This window comes from Arachis ipaensis, chromosome B6 (assembly GCF_059453495.1).
Source record: "Arachis ipaensis isolate K30076 ecotype BB chromosome B6, ASM5945349v1, whole genome shotgun sequence".
Classification (NCBI taxonomy): Eukaryota; Viridiplantae; Streptophyta; class Magnoliopsida; order Fabales; family Fabaceae; genus Arachis; species Arachis ipaensis.
In genome coordinates, this window is record NC_142441.1 from 136,295,078 (window position 1) to 136,320,126 (window position 25,049).

Below are 25,049 nucleotides of genomic sequence, written 5' to 3' on the forward strand. Positions count from 1 at the left end.
GCCAGTGAGTTTCTGGATGTCTTTGAGGTTTTTTGGGCTTGCCATTTCGAGGACGGCTCTGCATTTTTCGGGGTTTGCCTCTACTCTACGTTGTGTGATCATGAAACCGAGGAACTTTCCTGCTTCCATTTCGAATGCACATTTGGTTGGGTTGAGGCGCATTCGATGTTTCCTTAGGGTGTTCATTATGAGCTCGAGGTCGGTGATGAGCTGTTCGCCAGATTTGGTTTTTGCGAGCATGTCGTCTATATAGACTTCTAGTTTGGTCCCGGACAGGTCTTGGAATATTTTGTTGACGAGTCTTTGGTAGGTGGGTCCAGCGTTTTTTAGGCCGAAGGGCATGACTTTATAACAGTAAGTGTCGTCGGGAGTGATGAAGGCTGTTTTTTCCTCGTCGGGTCGGTGCATAGGTATCTGATTATATCCTGAGCATGCGTTCATAAAGCTGAGGTATTGGTGGCCGGACGCGGCGTCTACTAATCCGTCTATGTTTGGTAGGGGGAAAGCGTCTTTTGGACAGGCTTTGTTTTAGTCCGTGTAGTCGACGCACATCCGCCATTTACCGTTTGCTTTTTTTACTAGCACGATGTTAGCCAGCCAGGTCGTGTAGGGTAACTCCCGGATGAAGCCTGCTTTGAGGAAGGCTTTGAATTGTTTTTTAACTTCGGCGGCTCGGTCGGGGGACATTTTTCGTCTCCTTTGTGCGACGACCTTGGCCATAGGGTCTACGGCCAGTCGGTGGGACATTAAGTTGGGATCTATGCCTGGCATATCGGCGGGTGTGAATACGAACATGTCTCTGTTCTGTTTCAAGAGGTGGGAGAGGTCCTCTTTGAGGTCGTAGGGAAGGTTCCGGTTGATGAAGGTGTGTTCTTCTCTGGTTTGGCCTATTTGTAGCTTCTCCATGTCTCCCTCAGGTTCTGGTCTAGGTTGCCCATCTTGTTAGGCATCTAGGTCTGCTAAGAATATGCTGGCTGCGTCTCGGGATCTCTTCCTTAGGGCTAGGCTGGTGTTGTCGCATTCTGCCGCGGTTTCCCGGTCTCCGTGGATAGTCCCGATCGAGCCATCTTCCGCTGTGAACTTCATCAGGAGGTATTTGGTGAAGATTACAGCTGAGAGGTCATTCATAGTTTTTCTTCCAAGGATGACGTTATAAGCGGTGGAGTCTTTGAGGATTACAAATTCGGATAGTATTATCTTTTTCTGGTCTCTTTTTCCTATGGTGAGGGGGAGGATAATGGAGCCATCTGGTTTGAAGAAGTTATCCCCTAGCCTGGTTACTCCATTGCGGTGTGTTTGGAGGTTGCCATCATGGAGTCCGAGTTTGTCGAAAGCTTCTCTGAAAAGGATGTTGGAGTCTGCTCCTGTGTCGACTAGTATTCTTCTGACCAGCCCGGTTCTGATCCTTGCCAAGATAACGAAGGGGGCATCCTCCGCCGAGGTGCCATGCTAGCAGTCCTCGGGGGAGAATGTTATTTCTTTATCGGTAACGTTTGAGTCTTGTTGTCTAACTGCCAGTATTTTGAGGTCCTTTTTTAGTGCCAATTTCGATTTCCCCGGGACGTCTTTACCTGTGATGATGTTCACGATAATGGTTGGGTCGGCTTCCGGGCTTTCTCTGGGGCCTTGTTTTTGTGTTCTTGGGTTACGTCCTTCTCTCTCGGGTGATCATTCTTTTTTCGCGCGTCTTGGTTCCCTGATGAATCTGGTGAACTCGGGGAGTTTGCCGTCTCATATAGCTTGCTCGAGGGCGTCCTTTAAGTCGAAGCAGTCTTGCGTCCTATGTTGGTATCCTCGGTGATAGTCGCAATATAAGGTTTTGTTGCCGCCCGTTCTTTCCTTTAGCTGTCGGGCCTTCGGGAGGATGCCTCGATCTGCTATTTGATGGTATATTTCGGTGATCGGCGCAGTTAGTGGTGTGTAATTGGAGAATTTTCTGACTCTGGGGGGTCGGTTTGTGTTTACCGGCTTATGGTGTTCCTTCTGATTCTCTCTGGGGGTAGGGTTATGTCGGGTTGCTGGCGAGCCGTGTTGTGCGCTGCCGTGTTGCCGTTTATTGGCAGCTACGACCTGGCTTACTTCTTCGTCGTTTATGTACTCTTTTGCGACGCCTTGTATTTCGTGCATCGTCCATACTGGTTTGGTAGTGAGGTATTTTCGGAAGTCTTCATTCATGAGTCCGTTTGTAATGCAGAGGCTTGCGACTGAGTCTGTGAGCCCATCGACTATCAGGCACTCGTCGTTGAATCGGTCGAGATATTTTCTTGTGGACTCGTCATGTTTCTGTGTGACTCCCAATAGGCTGATGGGGTGTTTGGCCTTGGTGATTCTTGTGGTGAATTAGGCCATGAACCTCCGTGATATGTCGCGAAAACTGGCTATGGACCCATTGGGGAGGACATTGAACCATTTGATTGCTGGTCCGGCTAGGGTTACTGGGAAGGCTCTGCATCAAACGGCGTCGGTGGCGCCTTCTAGGTTCATTCTGGCCTCGAAGGCCGTTAAGTGCTCCTGGGGGTCATTGGTTCCGTCGTATTTCATATCCGTGGGTTTATCAAAGCCTTTGGTGAGTTTCGCTTTCAAAATTCTCTCTGTGAAGGGGGTGGCTTCCATTATCACGTGGTCGTTTCTCGTGCGTTTGGTTTCTCGGTATCGTCGGTCGTCATCCGTGTGAGCAGGATCGCGGGAGACACTGCGGTTGTACCTCTTGTTGTGTCGCCGTTCGGGTGTTCTGTCGTGTCTTAGGTCACGCGAGGCGCTTCTATCGTGTCTCTTGTCGTGTCGCCGTTCTGGCGATCTGCCGTGTCTTAGGTCACGCGAGGTGCTTTTATCGTGTCTCTTGTCGTGTCGCCGTTCTGGCGATCTGCCATGGCGAGATCTTGATCTGGAGGTCGCGTGACTTCCGTTTTCGGCGTTGTGCTTTTCCTTGGTGGCAACCCGGCCTTCGAGTTCCTGTACTCGGTGGCAGAGTCCTTGGATTATCTGGGCTGACTTGTCTTCCGAATTTTCGGGATGTCGTGTTTTTGTGATGACGGGGCCGTTCTCATTGTTATGGATGGCGCTTGCTATCCTTCCGTGGAGTACGGCTTCTTGGTGTTCGGGAGTAGGGTTTCTTGTTCTGGAGTCATCTTGGTGGCTAATGAAATGCTCTTCAAGTCCGTCTTCCATTCCAACTCAACCGGTGCCAGTTTCCACAGACGGCGCCAATGTACAAGATGTCTCTGGTACGGGTTGAGAGATGGATCGAGAACTTGCGGGTTGAGGCAGATGCCGGATCACTTGAGTGGAGCAATGGGGGGAGGTACCTGCAAAGACACTCCGATGCTCAAGTCAGAATGGATCTGAGAGGTATAAGAGATGTGGAATGAGTGAATACTTGGAGGGACTTGGGTCCTCTATTTATAAGTGATGGTAGCTGTCTTAACTTATCTTGTTTGGCCAAGATAAGGGGGACGTTTGAATTTGAAAGTTTGTTAGAAACTCTAGTGGGCCGGTTCGGGCCTTCTAGAAGGGTTTGGTGGGTCGAACCCGGGTAGCCGGATTCGGGGACTATCCTGGGTGTAGGATCCGTGAGCCGGATCCGTAACAGTTTATAAAAAAAAGAGAGATTTGGCGGGTTTGGTCCGTCAACCCGCCAGCCTATCGTTAGGCGGGAAGGGGGAGGAATTCAGTACTGTCTCACTAGGCAGGGCGGGGCGGTCCAATCTGCTTGATGACACGCTTTTGGCGGGACAGGGCGGGCTTCCCCGTTCGCCACCCCTAATGAAAAGACGGACATAAGTACATACCCCATGAAACCTATTAAATATACACGCAAATATAAAATTACTAATTTATCCTAATTTAAATAGGTAAATAGTATAAATTGATACTTTTTAGTATAAAAGCAATAATAAAAGTTATTAATTAAGTTAATTACATAATTAAAAAATTATGAATAATTTTTTAAATAATTAAAAAATGAGATCATTATTTTTATATATTACAAAGTTTATGAAAAAAATTTTGGATAATAAATAAGTTCTCAATAGATTATACATTAGTCCTGTAAAAAAAATTAATAATTAATACATAAGATATTATTATTTATGTACTAATATAATATATATTATCGATTATTAAGTTTATAATTAATTTTTAGCCCAATTTTTGGTAACTTATTAAATGCTGAATATTTTGTATCTAACTAATTTTATTTTTGTTATTAAAATTAAAAAAAGATGAGTTGTTAATCAATTCTAAATTTAAATTTAGATTTGAGTAAGAAAATAAAATTATTTTAAATTTTATCTCACTAACTATAATTAATTTTAAGATAAGAAATTATTTTTTACATCATATATATTATAGGATAGTATGGTTATTTGCTATTTTTTAACGGTAAATATTGTCAAATAAAATGGTATAAGAAATTAGAAAGAAATGTATTTATCAGTTCCAGAAATATTAATTTATTTTTCAATAGAATAAATTATATATTGAATAACAAAAGTTGTTATTCGCTTCTCTTCACACTTATTAATACTTAACGATGGTGTTTCGGTATATTATTTTACCAAGAAATATTAATCTATCTAATAACTTTTGTAATGACATAAGTTTATAAATTTAAAAATTTAAAAATCATTTCATAAAATGTGAAGTTTCAACAACTAATAATGTTGATCATATTGTTTTAACTTCAAAAATGAATACGATACCAACAAATAAAATTGTCCCAGGTAAATTTCAACAAAGACAAAAGTCTATAAGTATTTTTATTAATAAGAAATTAATCTATTTTAAAGACAAATACAATTTTTTTTACGGATTTTCTAACTCGACAAGTCGAGGACTAATTCACCACATATTGATGCTCTATCTATTAAGGGCCTGCTGTTAACTAATGAATTGTTATACACACAAAGCGAGATTCGAACTCCAAATATTTGTTTAAACGGACAAATGAGATGACTATTCAACCAATCCAAATTAATCGAAACAAATACTAATTATTTTTAATATTTTTAAATTATAAAATATTTATAATAATAATTACTATATAATTTTCATTTAATTTTTTAATAAATTTTTTTTATGTAATTTTATATATCATCCTGTGCAGAGCACAGTAACATACACTAATAAATCTAGAAAAAACAAAAGCGATCAAAAGATCAAATCTAGAAAATAAATAGCTAAATACCTGAAGTATATGTATTTAGCTAATGTTTGTAGCAATCAAAAGACATGTAGCAAATACTGAAACAGTGAAACACATAAGTTAGATTGAGAACAAATTAAAAAAAAACATATGCTATATAGCAAAGCAGATTTAGAACAAATAAAAATTAACAAAATAGATTTAAGAGTAACAAAAAATATATACTATTAACAACAAAGAATTAATTTTTTGAGAAAAGAAAGATACTTTCATAAAATAAAATTATTGGTCGGAATATAAAATGAAAAAAGTATTAACATATAACAAATGATATCTGATGCAATAGAGTTATATAAATTTGTCATTGAAATCAAACAACAATAACCTCAACTTGTGACAGAATCATTTGCACTTTTCAAAAGTTTAGGAAAAACTAAATTTAAAAAAAAAAAAAAAGAGAAAAGACTAATGCTAAAACTGTATTTGAATGAAACATTTTTAATTTTTAAACTCAACAAAAATAAATAACATACTAAAAAGTATATTTTAATTTTAGCAATATTTTTAAATTTTTGTCAAATTTGCATAGAGCATATACTAATTAATTTATTATATCATATATAGAAAATATAACCTTATTCTAACCTTCTAACTAATTTCAATTATTATAATTATATTCTTAAAAAATCTTATGACTCAAAAGATAAAATAAGATGTAAACTGACATAATATAATTATAGAATTAAATAATAATATTAATGTGACACACTTTTATGTATGTGCAGAACAGAAATTCAGTATTGAACGATGAAACGACAGATCAAAAGAAAATGGTTAGATTATGCATGAGACGTGAATGAATTACTGTAACTAAGTTAAACAAATTCCAATGGTGGTAACCTTTGAATTTAACTAACAAAATCACAAACTAAAGAAGGCTCAGCATATTTTTATTATAGCAGAGTTTAAAAATGATAATAAAGTACTAAAAGAGTAAAAGGTGGCAGATAATTACTTAACACATCTTCTAGGCATGCCTACGTAGAATTGATAACATTACACCAAAATATTGAGAAATAGAACAACGAAGAGAGTGGGTACTGCTTACAACCTCATTAAGTTGGTATACATAATCATTTCATTGTCTGAGTTTACATAGAATTTGAGAACAGTTACATCTCTAAAATACGGCTGCTCCAGTATTAGAGAGCAAGAGTGAGGAGACCAAAAAATTAGAAAACACAGTAATAATTAATAATAATAATTAAGCATAATGAATCTAATTAATTATTTAAAATACAAAAAATTGAATAACCATATAAATTTGTTCTGCTCTAAGCATACTTAAGCATCATATTAAACAGTAAATCATTATAAAAAGGAAAAATAATAAATACTTAAACAGTAAATCATTTAGCACTTCAGTAGTCTTTAACTACTGTTTTACTTTGTCTATATAATAATTTCTAGCAGAGATCTTTTAACATTCATTTTCATATAGCTCATTAGTCTCAAATTCTCAAAATTGTAGGTATAATAATTTGTAACAGAGATCTCATTTTAACATTTATTTTCATGTAGTTCACTGGTCTCAAATTTTCATGGTTTTCGAATTTTATTGACTAACATTAGTTTTAAATGTAAAATCACCAAAAGAAACCATTTAAATAAAGAAGCCATTTTGAATGTTGTGACATCTATTAATTTCAAGATGTGTAAGTTCCTTGCATCCCGTAGCAATTACTTCCAAATCCTTGTGATTTGGGAAATAACACTGAGTATTAAATTTCTTAACTTTTTGCATTCATTACCAATGGCAAACAAACCTCTGGAATTAATCATTATTCAAAAAAATGATATTATTAACTACAGCAGAAAAAAAATGATAGAATTCTTGGCAGAATCCAAAATTTAACAGTTGGAGACATGAGAAAAGATTGTGCAATTGTATGCAACACTTAAGGGTAATGTAAATGGAACCAAATAAACAATATAGCTAAGCTTATCTCACTAAATGTGTTTGAACAACATCAAAGCAGTATCAACATTATAAATAACATGTTAAATCATATAATGATTGGTTGCAAGATAATAGTTGAAAGACGCAATGCATCATATTAAATTTTTATATAAATGCTATTTTCTATAATGTTATAAAAAGGAGTCCATATAAATATATATTATTGTCTATGTTGTTACAAAATAAATTTGGTGTTGACACAACAAAATTATAAGAAAAAAAGAAAACAAAAAAAACTTGAAAACTTAAGTGTTATTAGCTTATTATATAATCTTACTTTGATCTTTTTTTATATATTATTATATTATATATAACAGATAGATAAATAGTGCAATAAACCTACTAATGGATAAATAAACAATCTAGATTTTTGTATTTAGTTTAAATTTTAAATAAATTTAGGGATATTTAATTGTTTGGAGTAAATATAATGTATTCTCTTGCCTCCAATCTAGGAAATTAATTTTTCTTCCAGCAATTAGTCTAATATTATTTTTCTCTTAAAATTTTTGTTTCTCTTCAATAAACCAAAACATATTTCTCTCTTCCTCTTGCTTTTTCGTTTATTGGCTAATTGTTGGGTAAAAAAAATCAATTCTCAATTTTTACTTTTTTCTTGATAAAAATTTATCCATAATATTTGTATGAGTAAGAAATATCCACGTCATGGAGGCGCTAGTTCTCCTAAGAGTATGGTAAAAGTTTAAGCTCAATTTGTATTTCGGCATAACAATTCTCGCTTATATAAATGATTGGATTAGAATGAACTTCCTTGAGTTTCCTTTCCTCAATTCAAAAAGGGGACTATTTATAAAGAGCATTAGATATTACAATGTTCATCAAAGCTAAATAGGGTTAATAAAACCATTATGATAAAAAGAACAAAAATATTATTCGTATACCAAAATCAGCCACCAATGTATTTGTGTATAAATACATGTATGGTTTAATTTATTTTTAATGTATATCTGTATTCTAACATGTATTTTATACTGGTAGCTGATTTTAGTATATACGTAGCATAGTCGTAAAAAGAAAGCATACAACACATGACAATCATTTATCAGGCACTATGTTGTTCTCTGAAGAAGAGTTGAGGTAAGTGATAACAAGATCAGCTGCTTTACAACCTGAGGCTATTGCTTTGCCAACTGAGAGCCCACCTTTGTGGTTACCTGCCAATTTATTCATTTAAAGCAAATCAGAATTTAAATTATTGTACAACTCATCAATTTTTATAGGGAAAATTATACTCGCCTCTCTTGGGATCTGGTAAAATTTAACTGACTCTCTTCTATCTTTTACAACATACACCCAATACCCTCTTATATTTTGTAAAATATAACACTAATATTCCTATAAATATGACAACACAAACCTGGACAAACAGAATCATGATGAATTTCACTAAACCTTAGGAAAGTTAGCTAATGCACAGTTTTATATGATGTTATCCTTATAAGAATTGGATAGAAGAGATCTGCATAGAATTTTAGCATTTACAACTTTGCATAAATGCACTTGTGGCTTCATCTGACCTCAACAAAAATTTGTGTGTTTAGTTTAGGTTAGAGCCACCATAAACTTGTGAATGCAAGCAATGATTTCTACCAACCATAAATTATGTAGTTGAATAATTATACCAACTGTAAATTAGCAATCATTTCTTTTACAATTGGTAGAATTATACTTTAACAATCAAATCTTTACCAAAAGAAGTTACCTGCATAGAAAAATCCAGGAAGATCTTTTTCCATTTTGTCAATAGCTTGAAGAACTAATGCATAGTTACGCCCATACAAAGGAAAGCCTTTGCTCCAATAGAAATGGCTGCCATTAAATGTAATATGTAAGAACACTAAGTAGAGTTTACACCAAAAAGAAATCGATGACGTGACATACTTGACAAATGTGGGCTCTCCCTCTGCTCCCAACAAGTTTCTCAGGTCAGAAGTCACAATGCTCTTAAGCTCATCACTGCAGTGAACAAGAATGAGTAGGCAAAAAGGAGAGAAAAAGAAAAGAATATATGCGGTTTTCCAGAAACATATGATTATAACTATGATATAAAGTACGTTGAAGCTTTTGCGAGATCCGTGTTTCTTGTCCCCCCTATAAAGGTGGTGTAGAGATGTAAATCACTGGGTGCACGATCTGGAAACATCATAGAGGAAAAAAGTGTACCTGTTGAGAAAAATTATTAATCAGACATGTCAGAAAATATTTTAGGCTATTGAGGTTTGATTGAGGAATAGACTTATGGAAGAAGTACCAAGAGTTTTTAAACCATTTTGTTGCTCTTTTGAAGGAACAAGAACTCCAAATCCCTCAAGGGGTCTCTTAACATTCTCCTTTCTAAAGGTGGTGATTATGACCGAGAGTGGCACATAGGTCACCTACAATAAGAATTGTGAGATACTTTTGGAAAACTCTAACAAATGGAAAGTAGTAAAGGCACAATCTAATTAGTTCATATTTATGGGAACATCCTCTAAAATATAGATGATGCACAAACTCCAATTAAAACATGGTAAGCATTCAAATTCACAAGCAAATGGATTTTTCTAGGCTATAACACTCTGTGATAGGCCAGACCAAGTTGTAATGGTGAAAGAAGAGCATAAGATGTCACCCTATATACACTAAACATTAAAATTTGAAGTGAACTAACCGAAGTGCAGATCAACTTGAAAAATATTGTGTACCTCAGGAAGAAAATTAAGTGGGAACGGGGTTGCCCTTTTTGTGATCTTCATCTCCTTGACATTAGATAGGGGAGCCTAAGTACAACAAAAGTAACAACTTACAATGTGTAATAAGTTCCACAAAAACTGTGTAATGAAATAAAATTACCGGCATTGTGCTCAACAAAATTAAAGTTTTTCTTTCCTTTTATAGCAGATAAGATGGTGTGACAGAGAAATTTTCTATTAGTATAGGATTACATTAGGAATTATCCTTAAGTCCATACCATTTTACATTAGTCTTTGAAGTACTCATAGAGCATATTCAAAAGCCTGTGCCATGGTGCATGCTTTTTGCCAATAATATCGTCCTTATGGGAGAATCAAGGAAACACCTAAATAAGAAGTTTGATTTATGGAGATAAGTTCTAGAAGTGTATGGTCTGCGCATAAGCCGTAGCAAGACAGAATATATGGAATGTAAGTTCGGCCGCCGAAAAGAAAACCCTAATACAGAGGTGAAGATTGGAGAAAACATCCTACGAAAAGTTAAAAATTTTAAGTATTTTTGGTGTATCATAAGGATAATGGAGGATTGAACAGGATGTAAATAATAGGATTTAGGCAAGTTGGTCAAAATGGTGGAGTGCGTTTGGTTTCATATGTGAAAAAAATGTCTTTAAAACTTAAAGATAAATTCTACCGCACTGCTATCAGATTGGTTATGCTTTATGGTATAGAGTGTTGGACAGTCAAAGAGGAGCACGAACATAAGTCAAGTGTGGCAGAAATTAAGATGTTGAGTTAGATGAGTGGTCATACGCGATTGGATAGAATAAGGGGCGAAGATATAAGAGAGAGAGTTGGAGTAGCACCTATCGTGGAAAAGATAGTAAAATCGCGTCTCAGGTGGTTTTGACATGTGAGAAGAAGACCGACAGAGCACCTAGTTAAGAGGATGGTTGAGATGGAAGATGGACAAAGGGTGAAAGGCAGACGAAGACCTAGGAAGACTATTCATGAGGTAGTCAAACGAGATCTACATATAAACAGTTTCTCTGTAGACATAATACATGATAGAGTTCAATAACGTCGTTCGTCGTTTGATCTATATAGCCGACCTCACCTAGTGGACAAGGTTTTGTTGTTGTTGTATGGCAGATAAGCCTTTCCCTGACTTCCCTTTTTTGAACTATTTCGGAAGGAGGAAGAGGGAAGCTAAGAAAAATTATTAAGTGAAAAATATTTAAACAATATTTAGATTTCATAGTTTAACTGCACACATGGCTTATGGTAGACCAATATAACATTTTATGTATAAACCTAACCTCACCTAATGGGATATCAATGTCAAAGTAAAAAGTGATAACAACAAAAAAAACCATACTAACCGTCATAATTACAGCATCAACACCTTCTATGTTTTGGTTGGAAGCACAAGAAATAGACCAATTTTGTGATGAAGAACTTCCATCATGATTGTACGCTAATGTCAAAACCTTTGAATTTAATTTAAGGTCATCTTGACCGAGCTCTTTGCACAATGCATCAGTCAGTGTCTGCACTGGATAAAATTACATAATGAAGGAAGAGACGTTGCTAAACATACAAATTTGATATTCAATGTTATGTCTCTAATCAGGCAAAACACGTTTGTTTGTTTGTCCCCCCCCCCCCCCCCCTCCCCTCTTTTTTCATAGAGAAGAAATATTTGCACAATGAGTCAATACCTGCATCCCACCCAAGAAAGAAAATGAACCACGCTTGTGCTTGTCTTTTCTTGATGCAATCTTTACCTTCCTTTGACTAGTTTTATCCGGTTTAGAAAATAACTTTGACTTCAAAGCTCCAGTTATAATGGAGCCAAACCTGAAACGTATAGGGTACACAAACATTACTCAAAATATATAAATAAAAATGATGTTTTCATATCTAGGAAAGACTCATGCTAAACTCCCATATTCAAATTTCAATTCTTTGTAGCTAAAAGGCTAAGTTATGTAGAATGTGCAAATTTTCGGGTGGCAACTCTTTCCCCTGAACAAGTACTAAATCAGATTGTTTCTGTTATTTTGAATTGAGCACTTACCACTTGGCTAAACTATATAGTCAACAGTTTGGGTGCAACTAAGGCTACTAAAGTGCAAAAAGGCTGAAAAGCCACAGTTGAACATTATACAATACATGGAATACAAATGAACAAATAAACATGAATTTGAAATTGCCTACAGAGAAAGAGTCATGGCTTTTGCACATATATGGCAAAAATGATTCAGATAGTTCACCAGGTCCCTGTGCAATGAGGACACAACTTTGTCATATCAAAAAAATCATTATAGCCATTCCTTATTATATTCTTTAATATAACACCAATGAGTTTGGAAACAGTATACAGCTGAGAGGGAGTCAGGACTCTATAGTTCATATTATATTGATTTCAAGGGAAAAGATCAACTAGAATATAGTTTTGAGCTAAAAATATCAGGCATCATTGACTCCATTAATTTTTAATTTAACAGCACTACATGCAAGTGTAATACCTCTTCTCCAAATCCCATAGCTCTGGGAAAGTATGGCATATCTGTTTGAAATATATGAAGGAAGCAAATTAGATTCAAAAACTCAAAAGATAGGGCAATTAAAGCTTTTGTCCCAACTGGTTAAATTATAAAATCTTAAGGTTTGACCAGCATTTTGACCAAGTTTCCATGGTATCATGCTTGTGAGTGCGCAAATGTTCTGTTTGAACGCAGTAGTCACGTGATTTATTTTTAGGACACCATTAGTCAGTCGTTAATATGAGTTGAAAAGATTAAGAAATAGGTGTGTGTCTGTGTGTGAGAGAGAGAGAGAGAGAACAAAAGCTTGCTCCTATTGATATTGAAGTGTGTATTATATATAAGTGAGAATTTTCTAGGAGAGTGCTTAGTGTCTATACAACTAATTCCTAGGACTGCCTAGTTTCTATGTAGTCAACTAATTCCTTGGTATATAAATTATAGAATTTGAAGAACAACAGACTAAGATATTATATCCAAAATCAGTTACAACCAAATTCATATTGAAAAGCCTGAAATATGAACTACTGTAGAAATATTTCAAATTCTGAGAATGAACTCACAGAAAGAGATTCCGGATCTGCTGCACTTGTACCACCTACAAAAGGATCAATAAGATAGTCCACGACCTTCAAACAATTTGTTATAAGAAGACAAAAGCCACATCAGTCCACGCAAAGAATACTATGCACCAGGAATTGTATGCACAGTAAGCATTTAACATGTTAGAAATTAGCAGAAAAATTACACACGGGTGATGGTAATGCCATGTGGTGTATACCTCTTGCCCAAAATGACGTTCAAAGAAACTACCAACGCTGAAAGAAAGAAAATAAAAGGTCATCAGAGGATACCATTTTCGACATATGGTACAATATAAAGTACGGATAAATCTGTTAAAAAAAAAAGTACAGAGAAAGCAAGGGTCTTCTATAGAACTTGATGTGAATAACTTAGATTATCGCACCTTTCTGTGTAATTTTCATCACACACACTAGAAGGGTCACTTCTCTTCCACATAAATGGTTCAAAAATTAGCTGGATCTGCAAATTATAGAAAATCAGCAGGCAAGCTTATATATTTTTAATGGTGAATACATGACTAGGTTTTACCAGCTATATTTAGAGCAGGTAATCAACATCACCAATAGAAATAAAAGGACAGCAAAAAAATAAGCTCTAATTTATCTTCTATATAAATCACTCCCTCATCCAAATTATGTCTAGAACTTTATCTTATTTTCTAACTTAGGTTTCAATGTCGTAGAGTGCATCTCATTTTAGATTCCCAAGTTTGGTATTCTTAGAGAGCAAGCAAGAACTTTTCATCTGCAAACAATTGCGAGAATGAAATATATCTAAAATGTGCAAACATCAGATGATGAAAGCTCAAGTTCATGAGATGTTGAATGTTGAAAAGTAATCGTGAACACCGAGAAGACTAACATGAGATACCTGCATATTAGGGGGTGGGAAAATCTTCTGTGTGCCAGGTAGGTTGAGGCGTTGAGCTATAAACTATTGTTTGGTTTGATTGAAAAATATTGAAGGAAACTAAGACCTACACCTGGTCTTCACCAATCTAGGAAACAGCCTAGGATAGTTAGCATGAGCAAACCTGTTGAAGGTATTAGATAAGGACAGAGTTCATATCGGATATTTTTGAGTTCTAAAGAATATGTATGACAGAGAAATAACTAGTGATCATCTGCGTGGAGGTGCATCAGTGTTTTCTGTACCAATAAAGTCACACCATAGGTCTAATTTTTGAGCTTATAACCTTATATCTCTTTTTGGACATACTTGTCACATCCCAGAGCTAGTGCCACCAAAGGTCAACTAATATACCATGCATATCCCAAACCCTCAGATTGATTTCAGTCTTGAGATTCATGATTTACTTAAACTATTAAACTACATTTTGCAAACATTGGAAAATGTTCTGACAGCTGCCAAACAAATTAAAAAAGAAAAAAGATACACAAAGATTTCCCCAAATCTGAACACTTTGTAAAATGTTACAGTGGGTATCAAATGATATTAAAAAATGTGTGTGTGTATGTGTGTGTGTGTGTGTGTGTGTTGTTAGTATATGTAGGTAGCATTACTAATATACAAAATGTTGCAAGAACATGACAGTTAAAATTCCATAAGCTTGGAAGCAGGAAGATCCTTAGGTATGTTCTGGGAAAGGAACCTTTGAGCGTGCAGACAGGAGTTGCGTCTTCAGTAGTGCAGCAGGATTTGTTGGTACCTTTGAAAATGTTGCCACATTTCATACTTAATTGTGAGAAATAGATAGCCAAAAAGCATGGAAACCCATTTAACAGTTATAGTAGTTGAAAAAGAAACCGATAATTTAGAAAACCAAAACTTGTATGCAAGACATACCAGAACTGGTTTTCCGTTTTTCGCAATATAGCGCTTATGCTGTGAGTTTGGCTGTAATGATAAAAAGAATATCATTTATAACCAGAATAAAGATTCAATAAATATTATTAAAGTTCCAATTCCAACAACAAAATCAAAATTATAAGTCAAAGAGCTGAGGCTCAAATAGATAGAGTTTAGAAAGAGGCCAGCAGTCAAAGATAAATGAAAGAGAGGCTTAGTAATATGAAATTGTATTCTTGTACGTTTAATTCTCCAAGATAGAAGATTCTTACAAACTGTTGCTTTCCTTGAAGGCCAAGAGCTTCAATCAATTCTTTAACCTCCAATTCACTTGCAGTCTGCACAATGCAAATAAATTTACAACGAAATAGCAAGAACTTCTGGCATTGAAGCATGTGTAGAACAAATTAAACTAATTACAACATACAACTTACAAGCCCTCCTCTAAAACAAAATGTGCTCTTCAAACAAAGTTCACATAAATAATTGTTGATGCAAAGATCAAAGTTGTGAAACTTTATAGAGACCAAATTGCTAGGTAGTATGATTCATGTTCATATGTAAGGACACATAAGTTACTTAGGAGTAGTTTGTTAGAAGTTAGAACCTATTAGTTAGCAAGAAGTTATGATTATAACTCTTCTTCTTTGTACCCTATAGGTTCTGTGCAGAGTTTCCCCGGATTTTCTTCAGTTCCTCAATACATTGCAGGGAACTCCCAATTCAATACACTTCTAGTTATCTCTATCTTCAATCTACTGATGATATAAGCTAAAAAAATGCCAATAAAAGGATACTTTATTGAAACAAACTTAGTAGAAACAAGCATTGACACAAATGACATGTTTTAAGAATGTTTCAAAAAGTTTTGGCAGAGACATGATAAAATAAAAATCTTGAACATATACATATGCATCCATGTCCTATCATTTTAAGATTTTTCTGTGTCTAGCTATCCGGGCCCATGTCAAAGTAATGTGGAGTGTCCAAGTCAGTATCTATGGGTCATAGCTAACACATATTGTAGCTTTTAATTTTTAAGTATCTCGGCACACTTGCTACTAGTAAACTTACCATTGTATTAGCTCCCTCATCCCAAACTAGACCATCATGTGAGACACTTTTTAACCTCCCACCAGCTCTTGCTTCAGCTTCGAATACAGTGACATCCAGACCATGTGATTTCAATGTGTAAGCCGCAGCAAGCCCACTTCCACCACAATACAAAGTTAGACAGTGCTAGTTATCGCGACTAAGAAAGAAACAACTTGAAATGACATTTTATCATTCATTTTAAACTCAATTTTAGACACAATAAGTGGCACAATGCTATCAGTGCCCCCACTTGTACTTTAATTCATTATAACTATTATACCAAGGCTACCCATAAGTTCAAGAATTAGCAAATAACTAATTACAAAGATATATAGAAACGATAAAAGCAACAGAAAATTTGATGATACCAAGGAAAGAAGAAGAAAAAACGTACCTTACCCCAGCACCAACAACAGCAACTCTTTTTGCAGATCCTGCAAAACCAACAAGGACCAAGTCAAGGTTTCGATAATTAGGCAATTTGAGGGGGTAGAAAACAATTCAAAATACATCATTAAATAAACAATGGAACTATAACACTGAATTGTGACACATTCTCTGAATTGCGCTTTAGTTCTACACTCAAATGAATACATGCACAAAGATAACGTTTTAATTACTGTTTGAAGTAATAACCAATATCATAATCATAATAATAGGCAGAAATTAGAGAAAATGTGAGCGTTGAGAGAGAGTGAAGGGGGTTACTTGGGTTATCGTGTTCGGCAGAGGAAGCCATGTTTGTGTGCGTTTTGGTGGTTAGCGCACTCAGCAGTTGGGAATTGGGATATGGTCAGTGGTCAAAGCCTCAAAGCTCATATATGTTTTTGGTCTACGCGCCGGGGCAGCATATTCAGTGAATCAGTGATGACTGAAGCTATTCACAATTTCACATGCCAAAAATTCATTTTTAGACTAGTTCTTTATTCTATTTTTTGCTTTATAAATTTAAAATTCTCAAATCTTTTTTAAACAACTAAATTCTCTTCTACTTCTCATGTGTAATTCAGATACAAATATTTTTATAAATATTTTAAGTTTTTTATTTTGATTACAGAATTTTTTTTATAATAATTTCATATTAATAAATTTTATGTGATTTGAATTAAAAATTTACGTCATTGATTAAAAAATGGAAAATGATGATTTTATTTTTATTTTTGATAATGTATTTTATATTATATGTTGTACGAATTTATAAAAAAAATAACATTATCAAAATAGGAGTGATAATATTCATTTAAAAAATTTATAAAGTAATTGTTTATGTGTGTACATATATTGTGCATTGTTAGTTTATATTCATGTGCATTTCTAATTAACTGTTATGTGTATTACTGTTAGCTTAATCTTGTATACATTGCTAGCTAGTTAATTACTGTGTTTATAATTTTCTTTAGAGTGTGTGCATTATATATTTTATCCTATATGCGTTTGCACATATAACTAATTAAATTATGGGTGGGTAACAAAATTCGTCCATAAAAGATATTCATTTTTTAAATAGATTTTTGAATGATTAAATTAGTTATAAAGATAAAATATAAGTTAAATTAATTTTTTCAATAGTCAAATTATAATAATATATCACATTAAGTATTATATGACATAATAATGTAATAGATTAATACTATATATCACAAAATTATTAGTTTATTATTATTAGTTTATATTCATGTCATATCACATGTCACGTGTGCCATATATTCTCTGATATATTATAAGTTTATAACTATATTTAGAATTAAATTAATCTCTAGAAATATACAAATAATTTTCATCTCTAAAATTTTTAAATTGATCAAATTAATTATTATATAAATCTCTTATATTTTTATAATATTAAATTTTTAATATTTTTTAATCCAACTAATTTTATATTAATATCATTTTTTACACTTTAATAAACAAATTATTTTTCAAATAAAATAATAAAAATAATCAAATTATTATAAAATTATTTTTTATTTGTATTTTTAGATTTTATATTTTTGAATTCTAATTCTTTTCTGATAAAATTTTTTATATAAATAATTTTATCAAACTATTTTTAATTAAAATTTTAATCTTTTAGATTTTACTAAATAAAATTATTTTTTATTTGTATTTTTAGATTTTATATTTTTGAATTCTAATTCTTTTCTGGTAAAATTTTTTATATTTTTAGATTTTACTAAATATATATTGTAATTATTTTAAAATTTTAATCTTTTGATTTTACCTAAAATTTAGTTCAATCTATAACTAGTTTTCTATTTTTATCTTTTTATATTTATTTTAGTTCAACTTTTTTTACAAATTAAATTTTAAAAAAACAATTGAAAAGACACAGAGAAATGGGGATAACTAAGTAGTAATAATATTAAAAAAAACTACATTAAGATATTAAGATTCAACGAAAGATCCCACAAATCGGTTTTTAATTATTGAGTTCTATCATATAAGTTAAACAATAACAAAAACTATAAATTTTAAAATAATTACTATACTTATTTAGTAATATTCAAAAATTTAAAATTTTAAGTATATAATTAATAATGGTTTGATAAAATGAACTAAATAAAAAATTTTATCAATTATTTTTATTTTTTTATGTAAAGAGAATTTTGTTTATTAAAATCTAAAAGATAATATTAAAATTAGAAGTATTAAAAATATTAAAAATTTATATAAAGACTAATTTGATTAATTTAAAAATTTTTAGGGATAAAAATGACTTATATGTATATTTTCAAGGGATAATTTGACTCTAAATAAATTTGTCACGTGTCATAGACCTAACACATCTGTCAATTATTTTATGACATGTGGCATTAACCTACCACATGATATTTTATGACATGTGACATTAACCTACCACATCATCATGTTATGTGTCTAACTAATAAAAAAATAAATTTGACTTATATTTTATTTTTTATAGACTAATATGATTAATTTAATTTTTTAAAAACTAATTTATAAAATAAACCATCTTTTAAAGATGAATTTTGACTATTAATCTATTAAATTATACATATATAATTATATGTCCAGCCAAAATGGAGTAGGAGAGAAAATATGACTTTTTTTTATAAATAATTTTTTTTACATTGTCATTATACTGTATATATCTTGAGTACACAGAGTAAAAGATAAATATGCACAAAAATCGAGTACTCTGTAACTAAAATGTATAACACTTTAAAAAAAAGTTATATATTATATATGCGTAGATATATATAAAAAAAAAAAAGAATTCATCATGGTGTATCCAAAATATGTTACGAATTGATTTAATTTAATTTTTTTATTTTATCTAATTTTATTTAAATAATTTAAAATTTTAAAATTATAAAATGTTTATAATTTAAATTAATAATTTATTTTAATTCAAAACAAATAAACTTACTCATATTATTATATTTCTATGATCAATAATGTTTGTCATTCAATTTTAAAAAAAAATATCGATTTAAAGTTTTTAAATAAAAAATTGACAATTTAAAATTTTAAGGAAGAATGGATAAAAATACGTAAGAATTTTTACACAATGAATAGATATATACTTTAATTTTTTAATGAGTTATCTGTACACATCAATATTAAGTTCCGTTGTCATTTCTGTCCTTTTATCACCTTAGTGACTTTTCTGGCAGTAATGACTGCCAAGTGACACCTTATTGTGTGACGTAGCCATTTTGATGACACAGGAAAAAATAAGGGTTAAATTATTGATTTTGTTAAATTACAAAAAAAAACTTTACAAGTTACAACGTCTCTTTATTCTTAAAAGTTACTTCGAATAGTAGAACCCTAGCAGAGAGTGGACAATGAAAATGAATTGCTGAAGTCTTCGCATTTGAGTTTATTACAATTCGTGATTTTTGTTCTATTATGAAGGCAAACATGGTAGGGCGACAAGGGTAGAAGTCGACACGCAGGGTAGTAGGCGAATGAGGAGAGTTCAACAGCAGACGCAATCAAAGGTAATGCTTCTTTCCCTTGCTAATTGTTGACTTTGGTTTATGGTTTACTAAAAAATATGGTTTATTAGTGATTGATGTTAATTTAGGTTTTGGTTGTTCTATAGATTGATTGAGGATTTTTTTATAAATAGATGGCAAATCATATAACTTTTGTATATCATCATAAGGGACGATTTGAGAGATATACGAATCAAGTTCTGAAATATGTTGGAGGGGAGGTTGTTGCGATTTCAATGGTAAATGTTAAAACTCTTAATACATTTTTCATGGTGGGGTTATTTAAGGATTTGGGATATGTTTCTTTCAAGGATTTTTACTGGGCTAAGAATGAAATATCAAATAGTTTGCATTTAATTAGGCTTGACAGTGATGTAATCCGAATGTATGAATTTGCTATTGAGAATGGGAGATTATGTCATGTTCATTGGGATCATACTATTGATCTATCTGAGGAGGCTCAAGTGGTAGATATTGTATACTATGATACACGGACATTGACACGGACACGAGACACGACACGACATGGGACATGCCGACACACGAATTTTAAAATCTTATAAGACACGGAGACACGCATACATATAAAATATAAAGTATTTTTTTAGATAAATCGTAATGATATTTTGATATTTTATTGATATTAAAATATAAATTAATTTTTTTAATTATTTTAATGTCTTATTTTAATTATATCAAGTATTTAAAATATCTTTTTGTTTTAATAAATAATAATATATACTATATCTAAAATTATTTCAAGAATATATATTAACAATAAGACTGGACACGCTAACATGTGATGGAAATTTAGGTGTGTCCAAGTGTGTCCGGCGAAATTTTTTTTTATTTTTTTATTAAGATACAGTTGGATACAGCAAACACGCATGTCAGATGAGTGTTGGACGAGTGTCGTGTCCGAAATGTATCCGACACGCGGACACGACAACTCAGCCAAGTGTCCGTGCTTCATAGATTGTATATGATGAGCCAAACCCAATTTCTTATCTTGTTGAACAACTTATACCACAAGGAACCTAAAAAAAAAAGTAAGATGACAATTTGTAGACATCCAACTTCAAAAAAGAAGGTGGATGGTAACAATGGAAATAGAAAAAATAGAACCAACCAAAAAGCATACCAAAGCCAAAAAAAGAACATTTTTTAAGCATGTACCTACAAACCAACCAATGCCACAATATCAATTTCCAAACGTCAACTAAAACACCACCCAATAGCAAAGTGAAGCCTAAGTCCAAGCCCATAATGTATCCCAAAAGTCCACCAAAGACCAAAGTAAAACTCAAACACAACTTGAATTTGGAGTTAATGATACAGTGGGTCCAACTTCGTAAACAGATTATGTATTAGGGACTCAGCCAGTACAACAAAGCCAAGGTCAAAATGAAGTGTCCACCCAGTAATCTAAAAGCAGTCAGAAAAACACAAAAGCATCGTATAAGAGGCCATCTCCCCCTGGTCAATTGTTTGTTCAAGGAAGAAGGAATGAGGCACCAAAAATTTTTGTTTCTCATGTGGAGTTTGATTCCTCTGATTCAGATGATGACAGTGACTATGACCCTGATTACCATCAATATGAATCTAAAAATTTACATAATCCAATGTCATCCGATTGTGAGAATGAATATGATATTAATTACAATGTATGGCTTCAAATAAACTCAGCAACACCTTTTGGCCAAGTTCATCTAGAGCTTAAGATAGAGTTTGCTATCATGGATGAGTTTAAGAGAATAGAGAGGAAATATAATATTCAAATAGGAAGAAACATCAAATTCAGCAGGGTAGAGCCTACAAAATATAAGGCAATTTGTCGAGACGAGAATCGTCCTTGGAACATATATTGTCCCAGGTCAAATGAGCCAGGGAGCTATCAAGTAAAGACTTTTTGTGGATCAACACATCTGTGCTAGAAGACATAATAACTAGTCTGCATTAGCAACTTCATCACTCCAAATAAAATAATCACACCTCAATTCAACCTTCTGCATTCATGAATTCGAGGACAATTTCAGCTTTTTCACATAAGATGTATACCATTTATCATCATAAATAGAACGAAAAATCACATTCCTCTCTTAACAAACAATGAAGAAACAATCTCTTAGGATTCCATTCTGTCACAGACTCATGAGATACTTGTCATTGTTGTAGTCAAACTTCTTTTTCCTATTCTTCAGCACAGAAGAGGAGTCACCACAATCACTTGCACAACCATAAAATATGTTCTTCTTTCATTGAGATCGTGACATTTTGATATCTTAAGGTTTACAAATCCCTATTACGAGACATGCAAAGAAAGTTTAGAGAGGGGTTCTTTTTTAATCTCATAGAATGAAGATTAGGAAAGAAGAGAATGAAGAGAATGAAGGATTTCTTATTCACTCTCTGCTCGGATTCTGTTTGAAGTAAATTTTGGAAAAGGAAGAGAATGAAGGTAGCGTTTGTTTTGAGGTATTGAGACAGAGGCTGAGAGACTGAGACTCAGTATCGTGTTTGTTAGTTCAAAGACTGGTATTAAAATTTCTGTCTCTGTCTCTAAAATTTCAGTATTTCAGTACCTCCAAAAAGTAGGGACACAGGGGACTGAAATTTTTAGAAATGGAGACTGAAACTTTAATAACATTTTATACCTAAAATACTTTCATTTTAATTAATTAATTCCAATTTTACCCTTTGTGCAAATTAAATTAGAGTTTCATTCTTGTTTCAATTCTTGTCTCCCATTTTGCACCAAACAGAATACTGAAATTTATTTCAATCCCTGTCTCTTAGTCTCTGTCTCTCAGTCTCAGTCTTTCCGTCTCTGTCTCTCCACCAAACGCTACCGAAGAGATTATGTCACTTGTAAATCTTTTTTATTCAAATTTAATAAATTCAATAATTTATTACTTATTTTCTACTGTGTCATAAAAAAAAGTTACGTCATACAATGCAAAGTGCCACCTGGCAGCTACTACTGCCAAAAAAGTTACTCTAGCGACAAAAAAGTAGAAATGACAATGGAGCTTGATATTGGTGTGTACAGATGACTCATTAAAATTGGAGTGACATTTGTCCATCGTGTGAAAATTCATGTGTACTTTTGTCCATTCTTCCAAATTTTAAATAGGTTTAATTACTCTGTTGGTCCCTATAGTTTCATGAAATTTTCAATTAGGTCACTATAATTTTTTTCTTTTTAATTGGGTCTCTGTACCAAATTTTTTTTTCAATTAAGTCCCTCTTAGTAGTAATTGGCTTAATTTTATAGGGACCCAACTAAAAAAAAAAAAAGAATTGGTAGAGGGACCTAAATAAAAGAAAAAAAAAGTGTAGGGACCCAATTAAAAAAAATTTTTGGTGCAAGGACTCAATTAAAAGAAAAAAAAGTATAGGGACCTAATTGAAAATTTTGCGAAACTATAAGGACCAGTAGAGTAATTAAACCTTTTAAATATATTCAATAGCTACAAAACCAACTCAGGATTTTATTAGTCGATATAATGTTCTAGTAGTGTTGTATTAGTTTGATTTTTATTTTTTCAATTTATCCAATTTTATTCAAATAATTTAAAATTTTAAAATTATAATTTAATTTAAAACTTAGATTAATATAATTTAAATTAACGATTCAATTCAATCTAATATAAATAAATGTACTTATATTATTATACTCAATATATTCTATTTAAAAAAAACTAACGATTTAAAGTTTTTAAATTAAGAAATTAACAATTTAAAAATTTTAAATATATTTTGGATCATATTGTGTTAGTTTGATTTTTATTTTATTCAATTTCAATTATAATTTTAAAATTTTAAATTATTTGAATAATATTAGATAAAAAAAAAAAAACAAATCGTAATATATCTCAAATATACTATTTATTTTTTTGTTTTATTCCAAATATACAGTATAATAGATATGTATATCTACAAAGATATAATATATTTCAGATATAGAGTATTCAATTTCTATATTTATTTGTTTTTTATTTTATGTATCCAAAATATGTAACTACAATATAAAAACGTGAATATTTTATATATTACACATTTTAATAAATAAAATATTTAACTAATTAAAAAAAAATCAGAGAAGAGAGGGAAAAGTAATAAGAGTCTAGGAGATAGATAAAAAAAAAAAAATCAAACTAAAAGGAAATAAATATAACATAATGTATATCGTGTAGTCATCTAGCCATAGAAGATGAATCAATGGTCGCACCACATCAAGAATTTCTATGCTACTAAGAGGGATTACATAAAAATATAAAATGCATGGTACAAAAAATTAGGAGTAAAATGATAAATAATTAGTTTATAAAAATTTACACTTTAAATATATTAATTTTTTTTAAAAAAATATCAATAAATTTTTTTATAATATATATTTAAATTAAATTTTACTATTTTAATTATAGAGATTAATCTAAGATAATGTATAAATTTATTATTATAAAAAAATTATTAATATTTTTTTCAAAAATTATTTATTTAAAATTTAATTTTTTAAAAATTTATTTGTCATTCACTCAAAAATTAAAGTCAATATCTAGTCAAATGTTTTAAATTAAAAGCCTTTATGTTTGGCTAGTATTGTGATACCAAGGATTATTGGAGTCATTTCATCCATAAACATAGATGAAAGAAAAGAGAAATGGGTTAAAAATTATGAAGTGGAAAGGATTAGAGACAAAAGATGGTCAATTCTCAATTGACGAAATATGTGATTGAAACATACAAGACAAAGAAGGACACATGTTGACATCATGATTGGTATGGCTCTTAATTTCTAATTTTGAGAATGTTTCTTCTTTCTCCCTTCTAGCAATAACACCAATTTCTTTGCCAATTTCAGGTGTGGCTTGAAAGTAGATAGTACTTTTGTTTTTTACTTGTTTTTTCCTTTCTATTTAGTCATAAACTCTTGGTTATACCTATTTCTTTTCTTGTGAGTATTATTTAGGTCTATGTACTCTTGTTGCTGAACTTTTTTTCTTAGTACTCACTAAGTATATGTTAAAAATACTAGTTTATCAGATTTTATTTTTGTGAGTTAATATTATTTGAGAAATTTTTATAATTATTCTGCTAGTGGGTGCTACATTTGGTGCTCTCGTCAACACCATGGCTGAAAATACAAGACTCAAAGACCTACATGTAAAAGTGGATACAGTGACTAGT

General features: G+C 32.1%; 1 protein-coding gene across 2 annotated transcripts; it reads right to left on the reverse strand.

Annotated features, from left to right (window-relative positions):
* Nucleotides 1-7,945: 7,945 nt before the first annotated feature.
* Nucleotides 7,946-16,811, reverse strand: HEMG2 (Flavin containing amine oxidoreductase family). Of its 2 annotated transcripts, none has more exons than XM_016306775.3 (18): nucleotides 16,603-16,811; nucleotides 16,289-16,328; nucleotides 15,874-16,009; nucleotides 15,072-15,137; nucleotides 14,797-14,847; nucleotides 14,603-14,659; nucleotides 13,373-13,449; nucleotides 13,187-13,223; nucleotides 12,969-13,034; nucleotides 12,388-12,428; nucleotides 11,578-11,716; nucleotides 11,239-11,406; nucleotides 9,869-9,943; nucleotides 9,436-9,559; nucleotides 9,239-9,347; nucleotides 9,066-9,140; nucleotides 8,887-8,993; nucleotides 7,946-8,338 (listed from the first exon to the last, which is right to left on the reverse strand). In XM_016306775.3, exons 1-18 carry the CDS (start codon nucleotides 16,631-16,633, stop codon nucleotides 8,220-8,222), a joined length of 1,518 nt encoding a protein of 505 aa, XP_016162261.1. In that variant the 5' UTR covers nucleotides 16,634-16,811; the 3' UTR covers nucleotides 7,946-8,219. The 2 variants fall into 2 exon arrangements, with proteins under 2 accessions (XP_016162261.1, XP_088346439.1); XM_088490313.1 differs by having other exon boundaries at nucleotides 13,154-13,223.
* Nucleotides 16,812-25,049: the final 8,238 nt, after the last annotated feature.

Bases quoted from the DNA above. Each gene is read 5' to 3' on its own strand.
- HEMG2 (XM_088490313.1), bottom strand. From the start codon at position 16,633: ATGGCTTCCTCTGCCGAACACGATAACCCAA. The intron at 11,407-11,577 runs GTATTGACTCAT...TATCCAGTGCAG, and splicing joins CTTTCTTGGGTGGGATGCAG to ACACTGACTGATGCATTGTG. The intron at 8,994-9,065 runs GTATGTCACGTC...ATTTAATGGCAG, and splicing joins GGAGAGCCCACATTTGTCAA to CCATTTCTATTGGAGCAAAG.